This window comes from Anastrepha obliqua, chromosome 1 (assembly GCF_027943255.1).
Source record: "Anastrepha obliqua isolate idAnaObli1 chromosome 1, idAnaObli1_1.0, whole genome shotgun sequence".
In the NCBI taxonomy this organism is placed as follows: domain Eukaryota; kingdom Metazoa; phylum Arthropoda; class Insecta; order Diptera; family Tephritidae; genus Anastrepha; species Anastrepha obliqua.
Genome location: NC_072892.1, coordinates 18,435,026 through 18,459,676, shown reverse-complemented (window position 1 = coordinate 18,459,676; position 24,651 = coordinate 18,435,026). Strand labels below are relative to the sequence as shown.

The window sequence follows — 24,651 nt, the reverse complement described above, 5'->3', positions numbered from 1 at the left end:
ACCTTACAGGTCCGTTGTGATACCACTGTGCTGCACGGGAACCCCATTTACCTTTTTCGTGGAACCATTTTGTGGCTCTTATAAGCGTAGAATTGATCCCAACAAAACGCCAAACAGCTCTGTAAGAGAATTAAAAAAGTATTTACCTAGACAACCTGCTCTGATTTTAGCTAGGGCTGGACAATTGCAAGGGAAGTGCTCAACTGTTTCTTCCTCTTCCTCATCTCTACAACTTCTGCCTGCAATATTCATGGGAGAAAACTCCTAGTCTTGAGGAATGCCTGCCAAATAGCCAATGATCGGTTAAACAATCCACGACCTTCGAGATCTTATCTCTTGAGAGACTAAGCAATTCCTTTGTTCTTTTCTTGTTTATTTGCGGCCAGAGTAGCCTAGCTGTTACACATGTACCTTCATCTCTCCATGACCTATTGGCCTCTTGGATTATGTTGTTTTTTATTATTAGTTAACTTTTTTTTTTTTTTTTTTTTTTTTTTTTTTTTTGTTTTTACAAGGAGGAAGCATCGAAAGCCTAACCCCGTCAGTGTAGGACTTTAACCCGAACTAAACCTCCTACCGTCAAAGTACCGATCCCCCCGGTATAACCGTTAAGTATTCGTCGGGAGGCGGTTTGAGCACTAAGCTCAATGTCCGTTATTGTCCTGATGCAATCCGTCGAAAGTAGCATCTGCTTGTTACCACCCACTGTTTAGGTCATCTGATGAGAGAGCCACCCCTGTCATAACAGTACTCCCCCACCCACCATGTCTCTGTCCATACCACAGAAACGTAAGTTTCTATGTCTGGTATCGTCAGTTTACCTGCATCCAAATAAATTTATCTAGCAAGTGGTCCTACAGTGCAACCGTAAGTTACTACATCTACTACTACAGGAAAAGTTACTACATCTACTACTACAGGAAAAGGTACTACATCTACTACTATGGAATTTCAGCTATTGCTATGCTTTCGCTTTTTCCCCTTCTCTCCATTTGTCTCAAATCATTGAGTACGAACGCTGACAAATTTTTGATACCATCCCATACTTCTTTAGAGTGTAGCATATGTGGAACAACATTGTCCGGTGTTATTCTTTCTGCTACTTGGTTCTCCTATTACTTCTTCTTCTCTCTATTAGTTTACTTGTAGCCATGGCCAATTGTACTTTTATCACTGAGCAGTTGAAGAGCAGTACCTTTTTTGGCTAGGTCATAAGCTTTACAGTTTCCCGCAATATTTCTGTGCCGCGGAACCCAAATGAGTCTGACCTTGAATATGGCACTAATATCATTTAGGGCTGCCCGGTATTTCTGTGCAACCTTCGATCTGAGTATAACCGCATTCATTGATTTGATGGCCGCTTGGCTATCCGAGAAGATATTTATAGTAGTTTTTGTTACGGCATGCGTGTTTAGATATGTAGCCACTTCTTTTATAGCTAGAACCCCTTCTTTTATAGATAGACGCTGCAGTAGTCTGGTAGTCGAACGGATAGTTCCAGTACAATGCCTTCGAGAAAACTCCATAACCAACCTTATCGTCTAGCTTGGAACCGTCTGTATAAAAATTTAATTCTCCCCTTCTCCATGGCCTTGGTGTCTTCCACTCCTTTCTTGACGGTATGCTCGTCTTGAAGAGCTTTTCGAAGGTGAGTCTAAGAGTAAAGTAGTCTATTTCTTGTTTGTGACTATTCAGAGAGTGCAAAATGGAAGCGTGGCCAAACCACCAGTCTTTCCATAGCGCCATACTTTTGAGTCTGAGCGCCAAGGCGGCGGCCACGTGTTTCCCTACCAGATTTAGGGCAGGAAAATTGATTAGCACTTCCAGCGCTTATTTTTACTAAGATATTATAAATTTCTTTGCAAAACGGATTTTTGTAACGGCCTAAAGGAATTTATGTAGATGTGGTTATGTTTTTTGTAGCGGCAGGCTAATCACCTACCCTGTCAGAAATCAAAATAGATTAAAGAAAGTAACGTAAGACTGAGTCTTGTCGAGGCTCTATGCTCCCGAGAGGAATGAACAAGGAAAAAAGTTTTTGTTAGTTTGTTTGTTAGTGACGATCTCTCATATTCGTTGAACAATCAAATGAGTCTCGATACCCACTCTACCTTATATTTATTGATTTTGCAAAATCATTTGATCCCATAGAACGCAGCTTAATGCGGAAAGCGATGAGATGCAGCGGCGTGCCATCAAACCTATCATAATAAGGTTGATGAAGGCTAGTTGCAAAGTCATCCCAGGCCAGATGGTCAGCTAAAGAATCCCAGTTGAAAAAGACATACGCCAGATATGCCCCTTACCACTTAACATCGTTCTTCATGCGGTACAGACATCGGCACTCAAAATGGAGAGAGGTATACGCTGGGATCCAGCAGATCGTCTAGAAGATTTCGACTATGAATTTGAAGACAGCAAAGCGGATTTAAAAATACATAACGCAAAAAACAAATATCAGATGTATTTGATATCTGTTGGATGGTATTCGCTTTTGGTCAAAAATTCATGAATAATCTTAGAACTGTGCGACTGTGCGTTTTAAGGGTGTAAAATCCACGAGTTGTTTTCTCGCAAATTCTTTCTTTTTTGGCGAATTGCTTCACGTAAACCTCTAATAACGCCCACATTTTGTTTATTTATTTAATGATTCGATCATAACACAGCAAGGATAAAAATTATAATTATTAGTACTAGACACAATAGGTTACAATTTTCATGGTAAAATTTACAAATAAGAGCCTTTATTAACTGTCTGACAGTAAAAGTAAAATACTGGGCCAAAACTCTATTAAATCAGCATTGGAACAATGTAGAGGGTCTTAGACACTCCAAAAAGTTCCTAAGTTTCAACGCTAAAAGAGCTAACATAGCCCTCACGTTAAACAAAAAGAGCATTCGCACTCTCACAGGCCCCCTCACGGGTCACTTTACCTGCAACAAACTCTTACATAAATTAGGCATAACTAACACCAGCACCTGCAGATTCTGCTGCGAAGATGAGGAGTCTATAGAACATCTCATTATCGAATGTCCGGGGTTGACGCATAGAAGGAAAAGGTTTTTAAACAAGTTCATGCATACAGATGAAGACCTTCAATCACTCCCTCAGAAGGAGCTGGTACAATTCCTAAGCATACTTAACAGTCAATAGACAGCATAGGGTGCACAATAGATCAATATGGTCGCAGTGCTAAAGGGCCACACCTTAACCCTTTACAACCATTAACCAACATTAACCAACTGTCTGACAGTACCATTGTAATCCACAAAAGCCGGGAGCACCGTTTTTTTTTGACTGAAAACGGCGTGCTTTTAGGTATTGGTTCTTTCGGAGCTCTCCACTCACTCGCTTGATGTCTGGATTGCATGTTGTACTCATAAACCCACGTTATGTCTCCTGTAATGATAAGTTTGAGGGATGTTGGGTCGGATTCAGCCTTGGAAATCATGTATTTTTTGCATGAAATTCAGATGCTTTGGGACCAACTTTACAGCCATGTTAAGCAAACCCAAATCATTAACCATAATGTCTTGAAGTTTCCCAATATTTCATTTGATTGAATACGCTTTTAACGAAAAATTTAATTCGAACTCGTTGTCAATAGAAATTTCAAGCAATTGCGATAAAATTTTGGTAGGAGCGCTAATCACAGACGTGGCAACCTAACAAAAGAAAAAGAGCACTCAAATCAGTTGACGTAGAGCGTCACCTCACGGTTGCTATGCGAACTTTTTGATCAAGCTGGTGTATGAGTAAGAGAGTATCAGGCAAGAGAGAGAGAGACTGAATTGGAGGAGGATTGTTGATGAAGCTATGGTCCACCGCAGAAGCTAAGACAGAGAGAGAGAAAGAGAGGAGTGTATGAGTATATAACGGGTGATCAATCATGAGGTGCTTTTTTCAATAGTTAAAAAAAACAAAAATGTAAATTATGTTCAAAACCTTTATTTATCATTTGAAAGGATATTCTTTGACATTTACTTTTTGAATATGACTTCATTCAAATGTTGGCCGCAACTACGCTTAAGGTGGTCCATTCTGAAGGTCCAATTTTCAATCACTCGTTCGAGCATTTCGACTGGTATGTCGTGAATAACACGCGTAATGTTGGCTTCCAGAGCTTCAATCGTAGCTGGTTTATCAGCATAGACCTTGGACTTCACGAATCCCCAAAGAAAAAAGTTCAAAGGTGTGATATCACAAGATCTTGGTGGCCAACTCACAGGTCCTAAACGTGAAATCAGCTGCTCTCCGAAATGACTTCTCAATAAAGTCATTGTTTCACGAGCTGTATGGCAAGTGGCTCCGTCTTGTTGAAACCAAATGTCGTAGAGATCATTAGATTCAATTTCAGGTAGCAAAAAGTCCGATATCATGGTACGGTAGCGAGCACCATTCACAGTTACGTTGCGGCCATCATCATTTTTGAAAAAATATGGACCGATGATTCCACCAGCCCATAAACCACACCAGACCGTTGTTTTCTCTGGGTGTAAAGGTAGCTCTTGAACCTGTTCTGGTTGCTCTTCATCCCAAATACGGCAATTTTGCTTATTGACGTAACCATTGAGCCAGAAATGCGCCTCATCGCTGAACAAAATTTTGCTCGAAAACAGCGGATCTTCTTCAATCTTTTCAAGAGCCCAATCAGCAAAACGGTGACGTGCAGGAAGGTCATTTGGCTTTAGTTCTTGTACGAGCTGTATTTTGTATGCTTTTAAATGAAGATCCTTCCGTAAAATTGACCAAGTTGTTCCATACGACAGTCCAAGTTGCTGAGAACGGTGCCGAATCGATTCATCGCGGTTTTCACGTACACTCTCTGCTACTGCCGCTATATTCTCAATGCTTCTTGCTGGACGTGGTCTATTCGGTCGAGAATTATCCACCAATGAATATTCGGATTCAAATTTGTTGATGGTATGTCGAATAGTGTTTAAGGCAGGCCGATTATGTTGACCATAATGCGGTCTAAGCGCACGAAAAACATTTGTCACAGAACGCTGATTTTCATAATACAGTTGAACAATTTATTTATTTATTTATTTATTTATTCATCAATTAAAGTATAACTTAAATAGATTACTAATATTAAAGCTTAAATATAATTTATGGTAAACAATACTGTGAGATACATTAGGTACAATTCAAAAAGTGTATCTTCAGATTAAGTCTTGATTTGAAAGTCTCTCGTGAGTTAGAGAATATATCCAAATGTTTGCATAATTGGTTAGACTGTCTTATACAACGAGTGAGCGGTTCATTTCGACTAAAATTGGTCTTGTGATAAGGTAAATGGAACATATTGCTGAGTCTTAGGTTACGAGTGGGACAATTAAAGAGTATTAGCTCCAGCAAGAAGTGACATTTGATATGATTCGTAACTATGTCTCTTATAAACATTACCGATGAAGTTTTTCTCCGCATTTCTAAAGTTGGCAATGCTAACAAAAGACATCTACTTTTATATGCAGGCAAACTGCAAGGCCAACGAAGAGAATGAATAGCAAATCGAGTGAAACGTTTTTGAACCTTCTCAATTCTTAAAGATGAACCCATATAGAATGGATCCCAAATGATGCTGCAATATTCGAGGTTTGATCTCACAAGAGAAAAATACAAATTTTTTGTAGACGTTGTTGCGGTGTGAGTCTTTCCATGATGAAATGCCAAACGCTGTTCAACAAATCCACGATGACAGTTTGCCACAACTCGCGCGCGATCTGTAAAAAAAACGCAAATGAAAAAAACTCCTCTTAATTGATCACCCGTTACTTTCATTTATATAGAATAGAAATTATGAACTTTAAATTGCCACCATTTTTCCCTTACACAATAATATTTTAACATAATTTCGTTTCATTAATTTTGAGCTCACGACCGATTTAAATTTCTTTGCCTAACACCTTTATGACAAACTTAAATTTTCAAATTTTAATTTCACTTCCATATATACAGGCAGCTTCGATATGCATTGCAAATGCGCATATGAATGAATTTTCAACCCATGAACACCAGTGAACGGAGAAAATATAGTAATATGTACTTACGCAACAGGCAAAACAAGCACTGTGTTTGGCTTACCTCTCCGGAAATATCCATAAACAAAACAAAAAATGTTTTATCTTTTAGCCAAAGGCGCACTCAAAACTGACAAATAACAACTAATATTTCACTTTCACTTGGAAGGTAAGATAAAACCTGGCATATCCAATCCACTCCCACTGAGCATATGAGTATTCGCTTCTAGATAGTCACACATACATATACAACTACTCATATACATACCTACGTGTGAGTATGTTGTACCTGCAATTATTAAATGCCGACCATGGCGATAAGTATCCGTCTTCCAATCTTTTTCTCAATGAAAAAAGGCGCAAATGAAGTGCTAAAAGACAGCAATTGGAAATGGCCAATAGTTAAACACACCAAAACGTTTCTAGAAATGACAAGGGTGTAACATTCCCACCTGCAGATACACAATTTTTCCTATATTTTCTATTTATTTTCATGTGGACTTAACACATACATACTTTCATACTCACATATACAAATGTAATACGAAATGCTTGTTTAGTGTGTAGAAAGTAAGGTCTTGGGTAATTTTGCCACGCACACAGATCCAACATTTATTAAAAGAATGAACTAAGACACAAACTACAAGGAGGGCAAGTAAATAAGACATAATAAAATATTGTCATATATAAGGTTGTCAAAGAAGTCTTGCGGTATTTTTATTGAATTTTCAATTGTTCATAAAATTGGTTATAATAATGCGATTTAAGTCAAATATGCGCCGTTTTGTTCGATGACGAGTTCCCAACGAGATGCCAACTTCATAATGCCCCTCTTATAGAAGTTCGCTTCCCTATTGTCAAAAAACTCGGAGAGCCAATTTTCACAGGACTCTCTTGTGGACAACTTCCGACTACCAAGCTCGTTCGCCATGGACAGAAATTGGTGGTAATCACTTGGTGCGAGATACGGACTATACGGTGGATGCAAAAGAACCTCTCATCCGAGCTCCCGGAGCTTCTGGCGCGTCACCAAAGATGTGTGTGGCCTGGCGTTGTCCTGATGGAAGACAATTCGGCCTTTGTGGATCAAAGATGGCCTCTTCTGCATGAGTGCTGCATTCAAGCGGTCCAGTTGTTGGCAATACAGGTCCGAATCGAGCGTTTGGCCATAGGGGAGCACCTCATAGTGGATGATTCCCTGCCAATCCCACCAAACACACAGAAGAACCTTCCTGGCCGTCAATCCAGGCTTGGCCACCGTCTGGGCAGCTTCACCGCTTTTCGACCACGACCGTTTGCGCTTCACGTTGTCGTAAGTGACCCACTTTTCATCGCTAGTCACCATCCGCTTCAAAAACGGGTCGATTTTGTTGCGATTCGGAAGCGATTCGCATGCATCCATACGGGCAAAAATGTTTTTTTGCGTCAAGTCGTGTGGCACCCATACATCGAGCTTCTTTTTGAATCCAAGCTTCTTCAAATGGTTTATAACGGTTTGATGACTCATGCCCAGCTCTTGGCCGATGCTACGGCTGCTACTATGCCGGTCTCTTTCGATCAATTCAGCGATTTTATCGCAATTTTTGACGACAGGCCTTCCGGACCGTGGCGCATCTTCGATCACCTCTGCACCAGAACGAAAACGTTGAAACCATCGTTGTGCGGTGGAAATGGAAACTGTATCAGGTCCATAAACTGCACAAATTTTATTAGCAGCATGATATGCATTTTTGCCTTTATCGTAGTAGTACTGTAAAATATGCCGTATTTTCTCTTTATTTTGCTCCATGTTTGCGACGCTATAACTCACGAACGACTAAAAGCAAACAACAATTAATCAAACACGTGTTAGTACGTGAAAAGAGCTTTCCAAAAAGCTCTAGCGTGAACCGATGCGACGAATACAACTAGAACTACGCGCTTGCAAAGACAAGCTTGCGGAAATACCGCAAGACTTTTTGGCCAACCTTATATTAGGTAAATATGACGTAAATTGGCTTCAGAAAAGGTGTGACCGCTTTTTTGGTGCAGGCATTAAGATTTGTTCAAATATTCAAAACGAGTCACAACAAAATGCGTAGATGACTCGACGACCCTTCTGTTAATTCATGATTTCACTTGAACTAAAACCTTACACAACTGAATTGACGTTTCCTTGTATAAATTTGCGCAAAAAATATTTCAAATACCAAATATGTATTTAGTTTGTTTCATAATTAAACTAAAAAAAAATCAGTAGTTCTAGGGATCCTCAGTGGTGTGGGCCAATCAGATAAAAATAGTAGTATTTTTACATACATACATACGCCTTACTTTATTAAGTGGTTATATAAGTAAGAAAGCCGAAAAAAGCGAGTAAAAATATTTATTCGGAAAGGAGCTACGCTACAGCTGATCTCGGGAGCTCCTCTTAAAAAAGTCGTTTTGCGGTGACCGCTATATCTCTGAACTGGATCCTCTCAAATTAAAAAACCAAACAGATTTCGTTAAAGTAATGTTAAATCTAGTACATAGTTAATAAGAAAATAGTAGTAAATAAATTTTTTTGACAAAATGGCGGTTTCTCAAAACAATGATCGATTTCTGACCAAATTTCGGCCTTAAATTGTTTATAAAAAAAAATATTTATTGGTGAGAAAAAATCTTCGATTAAGGGGACAGATACCTGTAAACGGGCATATTTTCCCTGAGTTTTATTAAAATTATTTAAAATGAAGAAGTCAATGAATTTTTTTTTTCAAAATTGGCATACAGTTTATTTATACATTAAAATAATATAAGTTTTTTTTTTTTTAATAATTTAAAATGGCGGATGTATACTCAAATATTCCAGGAAGGTCGCAGCGGGGCTTCTCAATCGGCGGGCATTGTAGCATCGGCGTCAGTGACCTGAATACAAAAAACCAAACATGTTTTTGATTATTAATGTCATAATTTCTATATGAATTAAAAAAATGGATAAAAAATTCGCGGAATAAAATCCTTCAAAAAAAAAATTTATTATTGGGCGAATTTTCCTACTATTTTTGCTTAGAAAAAAAATATTTTTTCGAAAAATTTTCGAAAACTTGTAAATCCACTTAGAAAATAATATCATAAAAAAGATGTATCCAAATTTCAGGGAGATTGGTCAATAACTTTTCAAGTTATCGTTTACGGCAATTCTGAAAATATAGTTTTGAGAAAAAGGCGTCTAAAGTCGGCAACGTAACTGTACCTCTCCCAGCGCTCGAACGCAAAGAATAGAGTCGTCACAGTTGACGATCCATTATATAAGAAATACTTAAATTTACGTTCTAAAAATTTTGTGACATATTCTTAAAGGATTATATTAAATAAAAAAAAAATTTCGAAATTTTACAGGTATCTGTCCCCTTAATTACTAAAAAATACATATATTCAAGAAGCTCGTATTAAAATTTGAAACTAATCGGTTTAGCCGTTTTCGAGCAATGTTGGCCACCGACTTTGAAAACACCATTTTGAAAAAAAAAGCGTTTAAAGTTTGAAAAGCACTTTACATAGGTTAAAACCAGCTACATATCTTTCTAATAAATTCTCATTGCTTAGATCTGTATAAATCGGAAGTATAGCCTGAGCAACATCTTCTGGTTATAGCTCATATTCATGTTCCAAAGTGGATAACTGATTGGCAGCTGCAACATGAGTTTGGTCCGTGTGGGCACTTAACGTATTAAGATTTTTCGTCAGTTGAACAATATATATGTTATATACATTTTTGAAATGAAACTTCTTAGGCGTCGATGGACGAGCGAGAATGGAGAATAAAATTTCAAGGCCATGCAACGTTTTGGGCATTTTCGTTCCGCGAGAGAGAAAAAAAATATAACGTAGAGGAAAAGGAAAGAGAGAGCTATACCTTATATAAATCTTAGATGCACTTTAGGCAATTTTTCCTGTGTTTTTCCTTGTGGTTGCTAATTTTTAGTGAGAAATAACACTGCCTACTTTTTGGCGCCTGTTTGTTGGTGCAAACTTGTAGGAAATATATTTTTGGTGTCTACTTTTTGGCGTTATATTTCCTTGGTGCCTACTGTTTGGGGCGTTTTTTGGTCCCAAGTTTTTTGGCTTTTTTTGTTTTTTTTTGCTAAGTACTTTTTGGCACTTACTTCCGTTTCCTGGCTAGTGCTTGTACGTACTATAAAATGCTATCCATTCCGGTGTCGTATTTATTGGTATTGGCTTGCGGTAATTTGTGCCGTTGCTGCAGTCCTGGAATCGTTGCGTATGTGCAGGTGATAAGCGCTCGGAGTAGTGCGCGTTGTTGCCACGGTTTGTGTCCGCCGACCCTTCTCAGTTTCTTGTAAGTTTTGCCGATTTGTATTCTCTGCAAATGTTGTGAATTTATTTAGATATATATTCTTTCTCTCTCTCTCTCTCTCTCTCTCATTCTCTCTCGGCTCTCCCTCTTTCTTTGTCTGCCTTGAAAGTTTCACTTCTGTTATGTGTACTACGCTACACGCACTTTTTATTTCAACGGAATAACAATTTCTTCTTATTGCTAAGCCATAATAAACTGTCAACTTATCGATCATCTTTCCAGTAAGTTTGCCTTTTCCACCGAGAGTTTTTTTCCCTTTTTTGTTTTCAACTGTTTCAACATTTTTTTTAACACAATCTCGGAGTCGCGTGCCCATTCGTTTCTGTACGTGTCCAATGCATTCTTTTTTCACTGGAGTCACCGTCTCCGATAAAATTTTTGTACATGACTCCAAGTTATTCCAATGAACGTTGGTACATTTCGACGACTGAATCTACTTCCATTTTCCCAGAAGCACCTGAATGATTTGCAGTGCAAGTATTTTTATGTTCGGCATACCATTCATCGGTATCGATTTTCTTCCTCCAAGTTGTACACTGTTTGCAGTAGGCACTTTTTAAAATAATATCAACCAGAATAGTATCCGATCAATGATGTCTCACCGTACAAGGAATTAAACCCTCGCTTTTTCCATATGTCATCGCCAGATACAGTTAATTCTGTCAAATGTTCATCACCTTGATGTTCGGAAGTCAAATTTTTTTCTTCAGCCTGTTGAAAAAGTTTTTCAGTGGCTGTTTTTACACTGCAGTGTTTTTTACATAAGTGGGCTGTGATACCAAAGCTCGCATGTCCATTAATCCACAAAATTTTACTGCACCTTTTAACCCTAATCCGAGAACTCTCATGACTCTCAAAAATCGTCGATGTATTTCATAAGAGTGCGCGATAAAAGGACTAGAATTTATGTTACGTCTCTTAACTCTCTTAACAATTTTAAAACCAAGTCCTCGTTCAGGAGCAGTTTGAAACTTAATATTTCCGTCACAGATCTTACATTTCACATGCACAGAAATTGCTGCAAACACTGTTATAAAATATAAAATGCGATACTCAACAGTCGGATCACGCGGGACTGAGATTGCCGCTTGTTCTTTAAATTTTTTCGCCAAGGCACTGAAACTACTTTCATCCGTTTCAGCTGTTTTTGGATTAAAAACATTTTTGCGCTTTTTTGTTCTCGACTTGCGTATGTTAAGAGATATTCTTATTTCTCTAGAAGACTTCATTTTCACGAAAAAATTATATAAAATAATATGAACGAACTCACAAGTTTACTGCTTGGCTTAGTTGCCACTACCACTCTCAAATATTTTCTAGTTTGGGGAGAGAAAATTAAAAAATTTACCTTTCAAGTATAAAAAAGACAATAGCACACTGCTGCTTTACGCATCTAAATACATTACAAGGTAACATTTACAATAGGCAGGTGCATAAAAGGGACGGCATTCCAGGTAAACGCAGCCGCTCCGGCCTTATACTTTCAAGCACTTTTCAAATTTGCGTGTAAATTCGAAAATATCCACCGGAACGATATTAAAGCTTCTGTGTGTATTCTTCAATATATGTACCTTAAGAAGAAAAAATAAAAAAAATCGATTTTTTTTTAATTCTAACTGTACCATACCCCTTAACAGCCCGATTTTTGTATTGTATTGAAAAAAGAAAAATTGTTGCGAAGTAAAAGCAAATGTAGTTGTTAGACTTTGGTTGCAGCTAAAATTCATTCATCCACCGATTCCTAACCATGCCACATAAGAGTGCATAGTTAACTTAACCTCTAAAAAAATTATTATGTTTGAAATTATTACCATGCGCTTGTGTTTTTACCCATTAAATGTAGGGTTAAACCCGAAGCGTTCCAACCCTTCTTGCACTTCCCTTCCACAAATTGCGCTATTTTATTCACTTACCACATTTTCTGTTGACATTCACTAATGCTTCACGGCACTTCACCACCTTTTTTATTAACCAATTTTATACTATTAACATATTTTTCAAGTTTTCCTATACAATTCCATTTAAACAGAAATATCTTCTTACCAGAATACACTGCCAACCTCGACATGTGCCATGCGTAGTAGTTGTTTTTTATTATATAAATGCGAACGTGTGCGGGGTGCAAAAAATATAATCAAAATGTAAGACTTGTGCCACCACCCAATGTGCATTAACTTAGTTCAGTTCATTTCATTCATGAATACCCGTCTTGCTTTAATGTGCTCACAAATATAGGTACAGGGTGGTCCGCATTAAGGAATAAACATTAAAGGTATATAAACACATAAAAAACTACTGCAATGGATACGCATAGCACATTTTTTTTTTATTTTTAAAATGGATTCAATATCTTTAGTTTTCCTTGTTCACTCCTCTCGGGAACATAGGGCCTCGACAAGACATTTCCATCGTACACGGTTCTGTGCTGTTGTCTTTGCACCGTCCCATGAGCTGTCGGCATCTGCTAGTTCGCGCAGCAACGACTTTCTCCAAGTGTTTTTTGGCCGACCGGGACCTCTGCTCCCTTTCGAGTTCCAGTCCCGTGCCATTCTCGTGATGCTGTCTGGTGGTTTACTCAATGTGTGATCTATCCTTCGCCACTTTCTGCATTTGATTTGCCTAAGGATGGGTTCCTCGTTCGTTCGTTCGTTAATCTCCACAGTGCGTCGTTACTGATGGTGTTTGGCCAGAATATTCTGCAGATGATGCGAAGGCATTTGTTGATGAAGGATTGTAGTCTCTATGTGATGGTGTAAGAGACCAGCCATGTTTCGCTTCCGTACAACAACACGGACTTCACGTATGAGCCGAATATTCGTAGTTTAGTGCGCCTGGATATTTGCGAACTCCTCCATACCGTATGCATTCGCCCGCTTTGTTCAGCCTGCAGTTAACAACTTCATCTGCTCCACTATCTGCCGTGATGATGCAGCCGAGGTAGCAGAAGCTTTCAACGAATTCCACCGGGCATCTGTCAACCAATATCTGTCTTGCGTTATTGTGGTTAACTCTCAGGGCATTGGTCTTGGCGATGTTGACCTCCAGTCCGACAGTGCGTGCCAGTGCGACTAGTTTGTCCGCCTTCACTTGCATGTCAGAGAGTTTGTAAGAGAGGAGGCTGATGTCATCGGCGAAGTCCAGGTCCTCAAAATGTCTGGTGAAACTCCATACGATCCCTTTTTTGTGCAGGGTCAGTTGGCTCATGACGTAATCAAGTACGATGGCAAAGAGAAGGGGCGACAGGGGACAACTTTGCCTTACGCCTGCGTAATATCTTAACACAAACTTAATATGGCATTTAATAATGCTACGCGTTATGTACATGGGATTGGTAGATATGAGCCTCTCTGTGTGGCGACCAAAGATACAGTGTAGCAGGATTTGCATATTTATGAGCAAACTTTCTATATTCAAATTACTTGCCTATCTGTTAGAGAGTTAATACCAGCAAGCTCTCGGAGCCAGAACAGTTTCATTGTTCCAAAATTTAATTACCTGAAGTCATCTAGACTTCTTTTCATTTACGCTGTTGAAGTATGGAACTCATTACCAGGCATTGCGAAGACTGAACTTAACACACTCAACTACAAGGACCAAGTCCATGATTATCTTAAAAATGTTTGATTGCATGGAATTAGGGAAGTAAACTGTTCTCTTTATTCCCTGATAATTCATTTTGTAATATATTATTTGCCTTCTTAATCTACCTTTTTTTCCAACTAGGAAACCGTATTTTTATTCTTTATTTTTTTATATTTTATTATTATTATTGTTAAGTTATTTTGTGTTCTGCATCTGGGGATCTCCTTCCGTTTATGACTCCCCGACTACTGTAGTGTCTTTCAGACTGAACTGATGTCAATAATGATAGCCGCCCCACTGGTACAGTGTGAAGCTATACCTAGAAATGATATCTAAATCTTCACGGATAGTCACGTGGCGGTAAAATCACTCACAAAGCAGTGGACAACCTTCCACGAAATGTCGCAAACCTTTGAGCGAGCTGTCTGAGTCATTTCAACTAAAGGTAATATGGGTTCCTCGCCATTGGAACATTGAGGGTAACTGCAGAGCCGATGAACTAGCGAGACTTGACGCCAAGCTCACTGAAGCATACACGCATAATGCCATAAACATACCCTTACAGACGTGTAAGCTACTTTCTTCTTCTATCCTTGAGTAAATCGTAAGAACAGCGAATGAAAGATGGTGTAATGAAACACCTACAGAATCGGTCTACAATTGTGGCCGCCTCTCAATGATAGACGCACAGAATCTTTGCTAAGCCAAAATAAGCACAGTCTGGGCACACTGATCTCAGTTATAATAGGTAATCAGAGTTTGGGCGTGCAAACACATGACTTCGGCAGAAGCTGTCTAGATGAGGGCTAGGGAAGAGACGATCTCGCACTTTCTCTTTCATTGCCCTGCTCTATCTAGACGTAGCTTAACTATTTTAGGTAGGCAATTTTTTTTATGAATCGGAAGAACTCAGTTCTGCAGAAATCAGGGATATTCTAAGATTTTTGAAAAGCACACACTAGTTTTAGGAGAGACAATGACAAGATCCAATTCACCCCAAATCTCCACTCTCTCTTTCTCTGTTATTGTTAAAGCAGCATAAACAATCTCAATACATATACTGTGAATGCTGCTGAAGTGACAGTCCTTGGCCGGATATAAATCCTGGTCGTTCCGGTTACGTAGAACCGACTGCCTCTGTCTCTAGTTTCTCGACAGTTACGTCCAAACTCACAGCCGCTTCAATGAAGAACGCCGAACGCTTGAAATAGTCTTGGGAGAACAGCTGAGCCCAGACAGCTTCATCAATAACATGCGTGCATCAAAAAACTGTTGGAATGCAGTTAAAAGCTTTGCAAAGAGGCTAATGCTGCACCTGCAATGCGCGGAGTGGCAGCGCAAAACGCAGAGAAAAACACATCAGCCCTCGATAAAAGTTGGACTGTCTACGAACTGATGACAAATCACAGACGGTCGAGTCATGTGCTCACATGTGTGCAAAAGAAACCTCGATAGCGTATAACATCCATACGCTCATGTGAGAGAAACCTGAGAGCATGTCCCACATAGCACTGGTATGACGACACAGAGACATTAGAAGACGAGCCTATAGCATGAAGCTGGCTACAAATATGGTGGACCCAGACGTGGGTGAATAGTATTGGTTCATTTAATGGACACCATTCTGGGCCTTCTCGAACTAATGCAAGGTAGTTCCTGGGAGAGAGTCTCCAGAGAAGAGGAGGAGGGATTGTTTCAGTGGCTACACCATTCGGCGCAGTTGACGACGGTCGCTGTAAGTGCGAAGGCATTTTGACCCACCCACCTCACCCTACAAAAAAAAAAAAAAAACAACTCACAGCCGCAACAGTAAAAATCGCCTCGTGAAATAATTTAAAAAATATATATTTTTTTTGTTATAACAGGTGGCGCAAAATTAATCAATTATGGAAAGATTTATAATATTTGCAAATATCGTCCTACGGCAATCATATTTGACACTTGTGAGCTAGACAGCTGCAGCATACAAACAGACAAGCAATGGAGCACGTAAGGGTCAAAATAAAGATTTCCGTCATTCAAAATAATTTTTTGTTTTTAGTAAAAAGTTGAATGGTTAATTTTGCGCCACCCGATCAATTTTGCGCCACCCTTTATATTTATATACCATTATTTTAGGGGAAAAATTATCTGGAGCTGTTACAATATATTTAGTGATAGTTTTGGTACCTTCACTGACGGCATGTTTCATCAATTCATCTTCTCATTTTCACTCTCTCTCTCTCTCCCTATCTCCCTCTCTCTCCCCCTTTCTTTCCATCTCTTTCTCCATCTCTCTATCTCTTTCGCTCTCTCTCTCGCTCTCTGCGTATGCACTAGTTTCTCGACAGTCACGTCCAATCCCAGAGCCGCAAGGATGAGAATGCGCCTTGTCACAAACTTCATTTTAAGAAACGTAAAGTTTGAGGAACACAACACTGCGTTTTAAAATTAATTTAGTATTGTCCTCAAACGTGTTTCATTCAATGTCAAACTTGGAACAAGATAAAATCTATCAATAATATAGAAAATATGACTCAAGCTACACCTGGGTTTGGACTATCCTGTGCATGTCTACATACGCGCATATAAACGTGAGCTTCACACAGATATTCAGCTTGTGTGTAAACGTGGCACTACCAGAAATGTGAAAGCACTTTGCAACTTGTTCGTTCAGCAATATTCTTATGACAACTCTAAATCCCATCAAAAACGCTATGATTAGGTAGCTGTTTTATCTCTTTCGGTCTGCCAAGTGTGATTTGCTTAAATCTATGTAAGTGCCAAGACTTTTTGCTGTTCTCAATAGCGAAAAATAATTTTACTACAGTAAAATGTATTTGCAATAACTGCGTACGGCAGCAGCTTTAAAATATGCGCACATATGTAAATATGTAAATGCCTGTAATCGTATAACATATATAAGTACATAGGCATAAAGTCCTTCCATCTGGAAGGAAAAGCCCTGTCGCCTCATGTACGGAAAACAACCTCAGCAGCAATTTTTTATGCATTTTTAAGTAGCTCGGAAATGCATAATTCTAATTTGAAAAGTATTCGAGTGACAACACCAGAATTTACAACACCCGTTCTAATTTTCATCAGACAACACATCTGATACACAATAATACGCATAAATATTTTAATAAAAATTTTTGACACAAGTAATAGTTTTGTTGTAGCATTTTCAGTGTGCTTATTTGCATGTACTATTGTGGGCAAAAAGTAAGGTGAATTTGGTTGTAAAATGAAAAATCTTTATTTATTCTTGTAAATCAATTTCATCTCCTTCAAAATAATCCCCTCTCGATGAAATACACTTATGCAATCAATTTTTCCAATCCCCGAAACATGCCAAATAGTCCATTTCCGGTATAGCCATCAGCACCTTCTTCGATTCAGCTTTTATCTCCTCAATCGACTCGAAACGCGTTCCCCGGAGTGGTCTCTTGAATTTTTGGAATAGCCAGAAGTCACACGGAGCCAAATCAGGCGAATACGGCTTTCGTAGGCCCAAATGGTCTTTCAAAATGGTTTTCACAGATCCTTCTGATATTCCGATCATGTCAGTAAGGCCTTTAACAGTCAACCGACGATTTTTGAGCACTAACTCCTTCACTTCATTGACGTGTTGGTCATCTGTTGACGTCGATGGTCGTCCGGAGCGCTCCAAGTTTTGCATCCTCTTTGAAGTCTTTGTACCACTTACCTATAAACATTTTTCTGCGACATGGTCGAATCACCAAATACCTTCTGCAACATGCTAAACGTTTCCGCAGCCGAAATTTCATTCCGCAAACAAAATTTGATGGCACTTCTCTGCTCAATCAAATCAGACATTGTAAAAATCGAAAAATGCACTCTTGGTCGTTTGGTAAACACAAGCGTAAATATATTGCTGATAATCACATTCACATGAAAGTTGGCCCAGATGTTATTAACAGTGCTGCCAACTCATGAAAAAAATAACTAGAGCGAAATTTTAATTCCGCAAAGTTTGACAAATAAATTCACCTTACTTTTTGCCCACAGTAGTATGTAAGAGTACGAGGTGTGTTGAAAAAGTATCGAGAATTTTGAATTTTCGCAGGTTACGTATATTCGAATTTCGATTTTTTTGTGACGATATGTTAGTACTCATATCTCTCACTCATGGCGACGAGTTCGGCCATTTTGAATGTCCAGTTAATTGTTGACAGCTGCTTTGCTTGCACGTGTTTCGGCTCGTCTTAGATTTTTACATATTCAAAAAGGTGGATCAAAGAATCTGTATCAAATTTTGAGTGAAAAACGAAATAAGGTGCTCGGATGCATTCCGAATGTTAACTCAGTGCGGTGTCATACGGAGAAGCTACTTTGGACCAAAGCAACGTTTATCGGTGGTAGAAAATGTTCTCAGAAGGCCGAGAAGATGTGAACGACGAAAAGTGTGCCAGGCGCCCGAACACTTCAACAACAGACGAATAAATTGATGAAGTGAAGAAAAAGGTATTGACCAATCCTCGAATCACCGTTAGAGAAGTTGCTGAGGACTTAGACATATCAATTGGCTCATGCCATTCGATTTTTTTCAAGGATTTGGGCATGAGACGGGTCGCCGCAAAATTCGTACCAAAACCGCTCAATTTCGACCAAAAGCCGCATCGCATGAACATTAATAATGAGATGTTGGACTCTGTCCGCGACGACCCAAATTTGCTTCAGAGGTGCATAACTGGTGACGAATCGTGGGTTTATGGTTATGACGTGGAAACCAAAGCTCAATCATTTCAATGGAAGCTGCCGCACGAAACCAGACCGAAAAAAGCGCGCCAAGTTCGGTCGAATGTAAAAGTTTTGCTTGCCGTTTTCTTCGATTGCAGGGGCGTTGTGCATTTTGAGTTCTTGCCACAGGGTAAAACGATCAATAAAGAACTTTTTGGCCAAAAACAACACACACATGCCACAGCCATCGTACCCCCCTGATCTGGCCCCTGTGACTTTTTCTTGTTCCCGAAACTGAAGAGACCCATGAAAGGACGACGCTACGCTACGTTGACGAGATAAAGACGGCATCGAAGGAGGAGCTGAACAAGATAAAAAAAATGATTTTTTGAAGTACTTCACAGATTGGAAACAACGTTGGCAGAAGCGCATAATATCTCATGGGGATTACTTTGAAGGGGACAAAATAGGTATTATTGAATAAATAAATAATTTTTGGAAAAACACAAAATTCGCGATACTTTTTGAACCCATCTCGTATCTACGCCGAAATTTAGTGGCATGTTCTGGTACGTTTTCTATAACATCTGTCGTTAGCAAAAATTGATGAATGCAAAAAAAACAAAGAAAAAAAACTCACGAAATGAAACATAAATGTGGATGAAAATTGACTTTTAATGTCCAAAAATATTTAATCATAACAGGAATGCCTACTATGCAGTTACAAATAATATAAATATTAAAGCTAAACAAATATGGCAATTTAACTAACCATCAATAACGGTATATTTATTGCTAAGCAATTACCGTAGATAAACAGAAGCCGATGTATCATAGACACATAATATTTACCTCGTTTGTATGTACGTACGCGTATATATGTATGTAAGTGAATAATCCACGGAGCAACTCACTAAGCAGCCCACGACTTCCGAACTGGTGGCCTTTCAATGAATTTAGAGCTATGAGAGCGGAGTTCATAATATTTCTTTTTCCTCTACCATTCTGCAACTTCCTTTCGCTATTTTCCAAAGGTTTATATATTTTTTATTAATTAATCAAAACAAAATTAAAGTATTTCTTTAAGAGCTAAAATCTTGACAAATATAGCACTCTTTCTGAATAAAAAAATAAATAAATAATTTAAAAATATTTTCGCATTTATACATACATAATTTGAACATTTCTACCCCTTTTTAACTTCTTTTCAACTGCTGCAAATGCAGTCACTACCGAACCAGTTCAAAACTACCAAAATAGTACCAGTTCTCATTTAGAAGTTTGTCTCACTTTTACAGCGCTTTCCTGTAGCGCAATTACCAGCTGCATACATTTAAGTGCGAACACAAGTGTGGAAAACGATTAAAAGCTAACGGACGTCAACGAATATTTACTGTTGTGTCAATAATGGATACACGCGAAATTTGACAAATCAACTGAAATTTAACAAAACCACAAACAAAACTTACCTGTAAGCGCTGTAGTGTAAAATTGGTAAATATTTCGTATTTGACACGAAAAATTGAGAATACAAACCAAATACACTTTTGGCGAGCTCAGGTGCATATAAGTGCATAAACGTGCATGTGTGCAGTTGTACTCTAAATGCATGCATTCAATGGGAATGAAATTGACAGTACGAATCGTACCAATACTCGTGATAATTGTGGCCTTAACCACCCGCTTCCCCTTAAACACTCACACAACCCGCTCACCAACACGTATATATGTAGGTGTTTGCGGGTCATCCATCGTCAATGATCAATGCTATATAAAGAGATATTTTTTTTCCACACACACACATACCCACATATCTGTTGACGTTTTAAGGACAACGAAAACTCACAAATTCATTTTAGTGCGCACTGGTTGAATGACTGTCGCGAATGGTTGACTGATGAAGAACAATATTTTAATATTTGGCTCCAACTGGGCGTCGTGACGCATCTGTGAGGGCACAGCTTAAAATAAACATAAATAAAGTTATTTTAGCTTTGGAAGTTTTAGCGCTTCCACACATACATACGTGCATATACTTGTGCATACATATATAAGCTCTAACATAGATTCTGCCGAACCTTTCCTTGCTAGCTCGTCTGCTTTCTCATTACCCTCTATATTCCTATGACCGGGAACCTGTATCAGAGTAATTTGACCAAGCAATTCTAGTTCCTTTCTGTACTGTAAAACTAACTTGGATGAAATGGAATTGGAATCTAAGGAATCAATAGCTGCTCGACTGTCTGAAAAGATAGCTTCTCTGATTGCAAGTAGTTCTGCCTGGAACAAGTTGGCATAGACAGGATGTTGAGCGGCTCCGAACAGAAGCCAGCGTAGTTCTCGGTGAAAAACGTACCGTAAAGTCATTCTTGAAGTTGAGGTCGGGGACTATGTAGTCTGATTTGTGTTTGAGCAGTGCGGGTACCTGTAGAAGGATCTTCCTGTGACCGTAAGATCTTGTTGCCCAGCGTCCTATGTCTCTGAGTCTCACCACACTGCAAGTAGTGAATGTTGTTTTGTCTAATGGTAATAGATGAGTTAGTACATTGAGCACTTCAGTAGGACTGGTGCTAAGCGCTCTTAGTTAAGATACACGCTATTCTTTGTATTTTGTTCAACTTGGTTTGGTTGTATTTCTTTTCTATTGTGGGCCACCAGACTAGTGTCTATGCATATGTTAGTATTGGTCTTACAATGGCTGTGCAAGACTAATTGGAAAGTTTCGGTTACAGACCCCATTTTCTGCCCAAGTAGGATATTTATAGATTTACAAAAAAAACTGGAAAATTGTCACAGGACTAACCACCTCTGTCCCTATTCTTTCCTAGCTCTCTCTCTGATACTTCTCTCCTTTCTTACTTGACTATTTAACCTCTTTGCAGAGTTCTAGATTCAATGGGCTTTTTAGCCTGAGTGGCTTAGGAGTCACCAAATCTCTTGGTGCTCCTTGGCTCGACCAATTCAAATTGCAATTTTCAAGTTGTATGTGCCTTATAAAAGTGGTCGTCCAAGGAAAACCTGGATTCATACAGTTAATTACGACGCCAAGATCTTTGGACTGAAAAACTGGAGAATGTCTGCAAAGGATCAAGATTCTTGATCGAAGTTATTGTATTATAAATTCAACCCGGACCGTTACGCCAAAAATGATGGTGATGTTGGTTCATACAGTGTAAGCATCAGGAGTTAAAGTTTAATTTTCAGTACATGGCAGCTCACCTTGACATTTCCTAGCGTATCTTGAATGAGCATTCAAATCTTGAAAACTTGTTTTTTGATATACATTCCAATATCCTCTTGTGGTCACCGCTTGCTTATCAGAAATGTTCAAAACGCAGGTTGAATTTAGAAAGCAGTTTAATATAAAAACGTATTGCCCACCACATTTCGCCACCCTCAACGTGGTCGTCCTATCAAATAAATTTCCTGCCACATGCATTTCCAATTTTCCTCTTAATGCATTTCGCTTACACGTATGAATTCCGTTGAGCGTTTGACTTTCATCATCTGAATTCTATAAAATAGTACATAAATAACCAAAAAACAATTTGCGGTCAGTGTCACCAAAAGTCATAAACAATCCTATACAAAAAACTCACAACAATAAAATATGTAGTTGACAAGCCTTTAACGTTTATTTTTACCCCCTTTTTTATTGCAGAACTATGAAGGCCACAACGCGAATTTGCTCGATTGTCGTACTGATCTGCGCTGCGCGACTCGTCTGCACCGCACAACAACGCTACAACACCAATGATGCTGTCGGCTACCCACTCGACTATGCGGACACAAAGTTAATACAGGTAAATAACAAAAACAAGATGTTCAGTGCAAATATACTTCGTACAGTATGTTTCAAATGTATGCATACATATTTTTCTATTATATTAAAAAAAAAAGTTATTTTTCACCATTTTTTAGTTAGAATAAATTTCACATTGACTAACATACAAGCTCTTTGTATGAAGTAGCTTCCCTCGGAGTTGATCGGTGAATTGATTCCTAGCCATAATCCATTGGTTTTGTTGCCAAAAATGCAAAGACCTCACAATGTTTCGTCCTCTTGAACACATAAACTCGTACCATCCTCGACAAACTAACTGTATCTATGTGCCATACAAACGCTCATATGCTCATATACTTGTACGAGGAGCTGTTAACTTTCTGCCGCACTAAAAATGTACAATTTTGTACTTGGCAGTTGCTTATAAATTTATACCACATGCGCATGTGTGTGTGTGTGTGTGTGTGAAAATACTTTTGAAGGCGTGTGGCAGTTTGCTGAGATTGTCAATGATGTGCCTGGCCACAAATAATATTCCTGCTTTAGTGCGGGCGTACGCACGAGTGTTCGAAATTAGCAACAAAACCAGACTGGAATTTTACTGCAAACTTTACAGATATTTCCTTCTGGTGCAGGCACTAGATTTTGTAGTATTAGTTTAAAGCACATACATGGCTTATAGTGCGTGCTGACACCAGCGTATCTAAGCACACGCACACGCACACATACACATATGTATTTGTGTAAGAAACCACCTAAATTAACGAACTTGTGCCCATCAAGCATTCAATGGAAAATTGGATTAAAGGATTGCTAATTTTGATGAGTGCGCCAAACCGACCGCTCCACACGTCATATAAAATGTTAACCTTTTAAGCAAAGGGCGTCCTCGCAGGATCATTCTACTTAGGAGTATTTTGTACAAAATTTTAAAGTTTGTGGAAGAAGTGAGACGTCGCAGAAGAAAGACTATAAAACAAAAAAAAGCTGGTGAATTTTTCCTGAATTTTTTCTTGACAAATTTAAAGAGTTTCCGTACAATTGGAAAGAAAATTTTGTTAACGGCTTAGGTCAACGTTCGGCTAATATTTTATTCTTTTTGATTTCATTTTTATAGTCTATAAAAACAAGAGCGAAGCAAAATTAATACATCAACATCAAATGTTGCTCGTACGTGTGTATGTATGTGTATGGTGCACATGTAGTTGCATATATTGCACATTCTCGCTTATTACTAATAAATATGTGTCAAAATATACATCGCATACGGTTACAAAAACATTGCAGTAGATATTCACAGCCACTTTAGTGCGTATCAAAAAGTTCTTCAGTGGTACTCTGTGCTGCTGTACGGCTGTCGTCAAAATAATAGTAACATGCAAGAGGGAAAACAAAAACAGGAAATATTTGTATGTAATATCAATCAGTGGCAAAACAACCTCGAGTCGCATGGGCTAAAAAGACAGGGGTTATGCGCTGCGAGTTTTCCACCAACTTGACAAGCTTAACACTAATTGTGTTGGAGGACTGCAATCCACTAAATTAAATCCTTTTTTTTTTTGTTCGGGACAGACTAGCAAGTACAGCACTCAGACACAATTATGTCCATTGAACTGCACTCGGATTCCCTTTTTAATTTTCTTTAAATCTACTCGACCTCCGAAGAAATCTGAGTAGATCTTATGGTGCCAAGGAGCCAAGGTGGTTGCTTCTATACACGGATTACTAGGATCAAGCCATTTTTGGATGGCTTCATAGGAATGAAACTGCTGGTTAGCTAGTCCATGTGCTATCAATCGGAACAGGTGATAATCGGGCGACGCAATATCTGGAGAATATGGCGGGTGGGGTAGGATTTCCCATTTCAGTGTTTTCAGGTAGGTTTTAATGGGGTTGGCAACGTGAGGCTGAGCGTTGTTATGTTGTATAATCACTTTTTCATGCCTCTACGCGTATTGCGACCGCTTCTCGCGCAGTGCTCGGCTCAATCGCATCTATTGAAGTCGATACCGATCCCAGTGATGGTTTCGATTAGTTTTAACAGTTCATAATAAATAACACCAACTTGGTCCCACCAAATACATAGTATAACCTTCGCAGCGTGAATATTCGGCCGAGGTGACGACGTAGAAGCATGACCGGTCCAGCGCGATCAATCCACATGATTTTCTTTTCTTTGTATTGCTGTAATGAATCCATTTTTCATCACACGTCACGATGCGAAGAAGAAAACCCT

The 24,651-nt window shown here is 38.8% G+C and overlaps 1 protein-coding gene across 2 annotated transcripts in view; it reads left to right on the top strand.

Moving 5' to 3' along the window:
* Positions 1 to 24,651, top strand: part of LOC129250003 (uncharacterized) — a 61,330-nt gene that overhangs the window by 19,202 nt on the left and 17,477 nt on the right. For both annotated transcript variants that reach the window (XM_054889659.1, XM_054889658.1), the window contains exon 2: positions 22,293 to 22,434. In XM_054889659.1, the coding sequence (XP_054745634.1) occupies positions 22,297 to 22,434 (138 nt within the window). In that variant the 5' untranslated portion in view covers positions 22,293 to 22,296. The remainder of the gene's footprint in view (positions 1 to 22,292; positions 22,435 to 24,651) is intronic.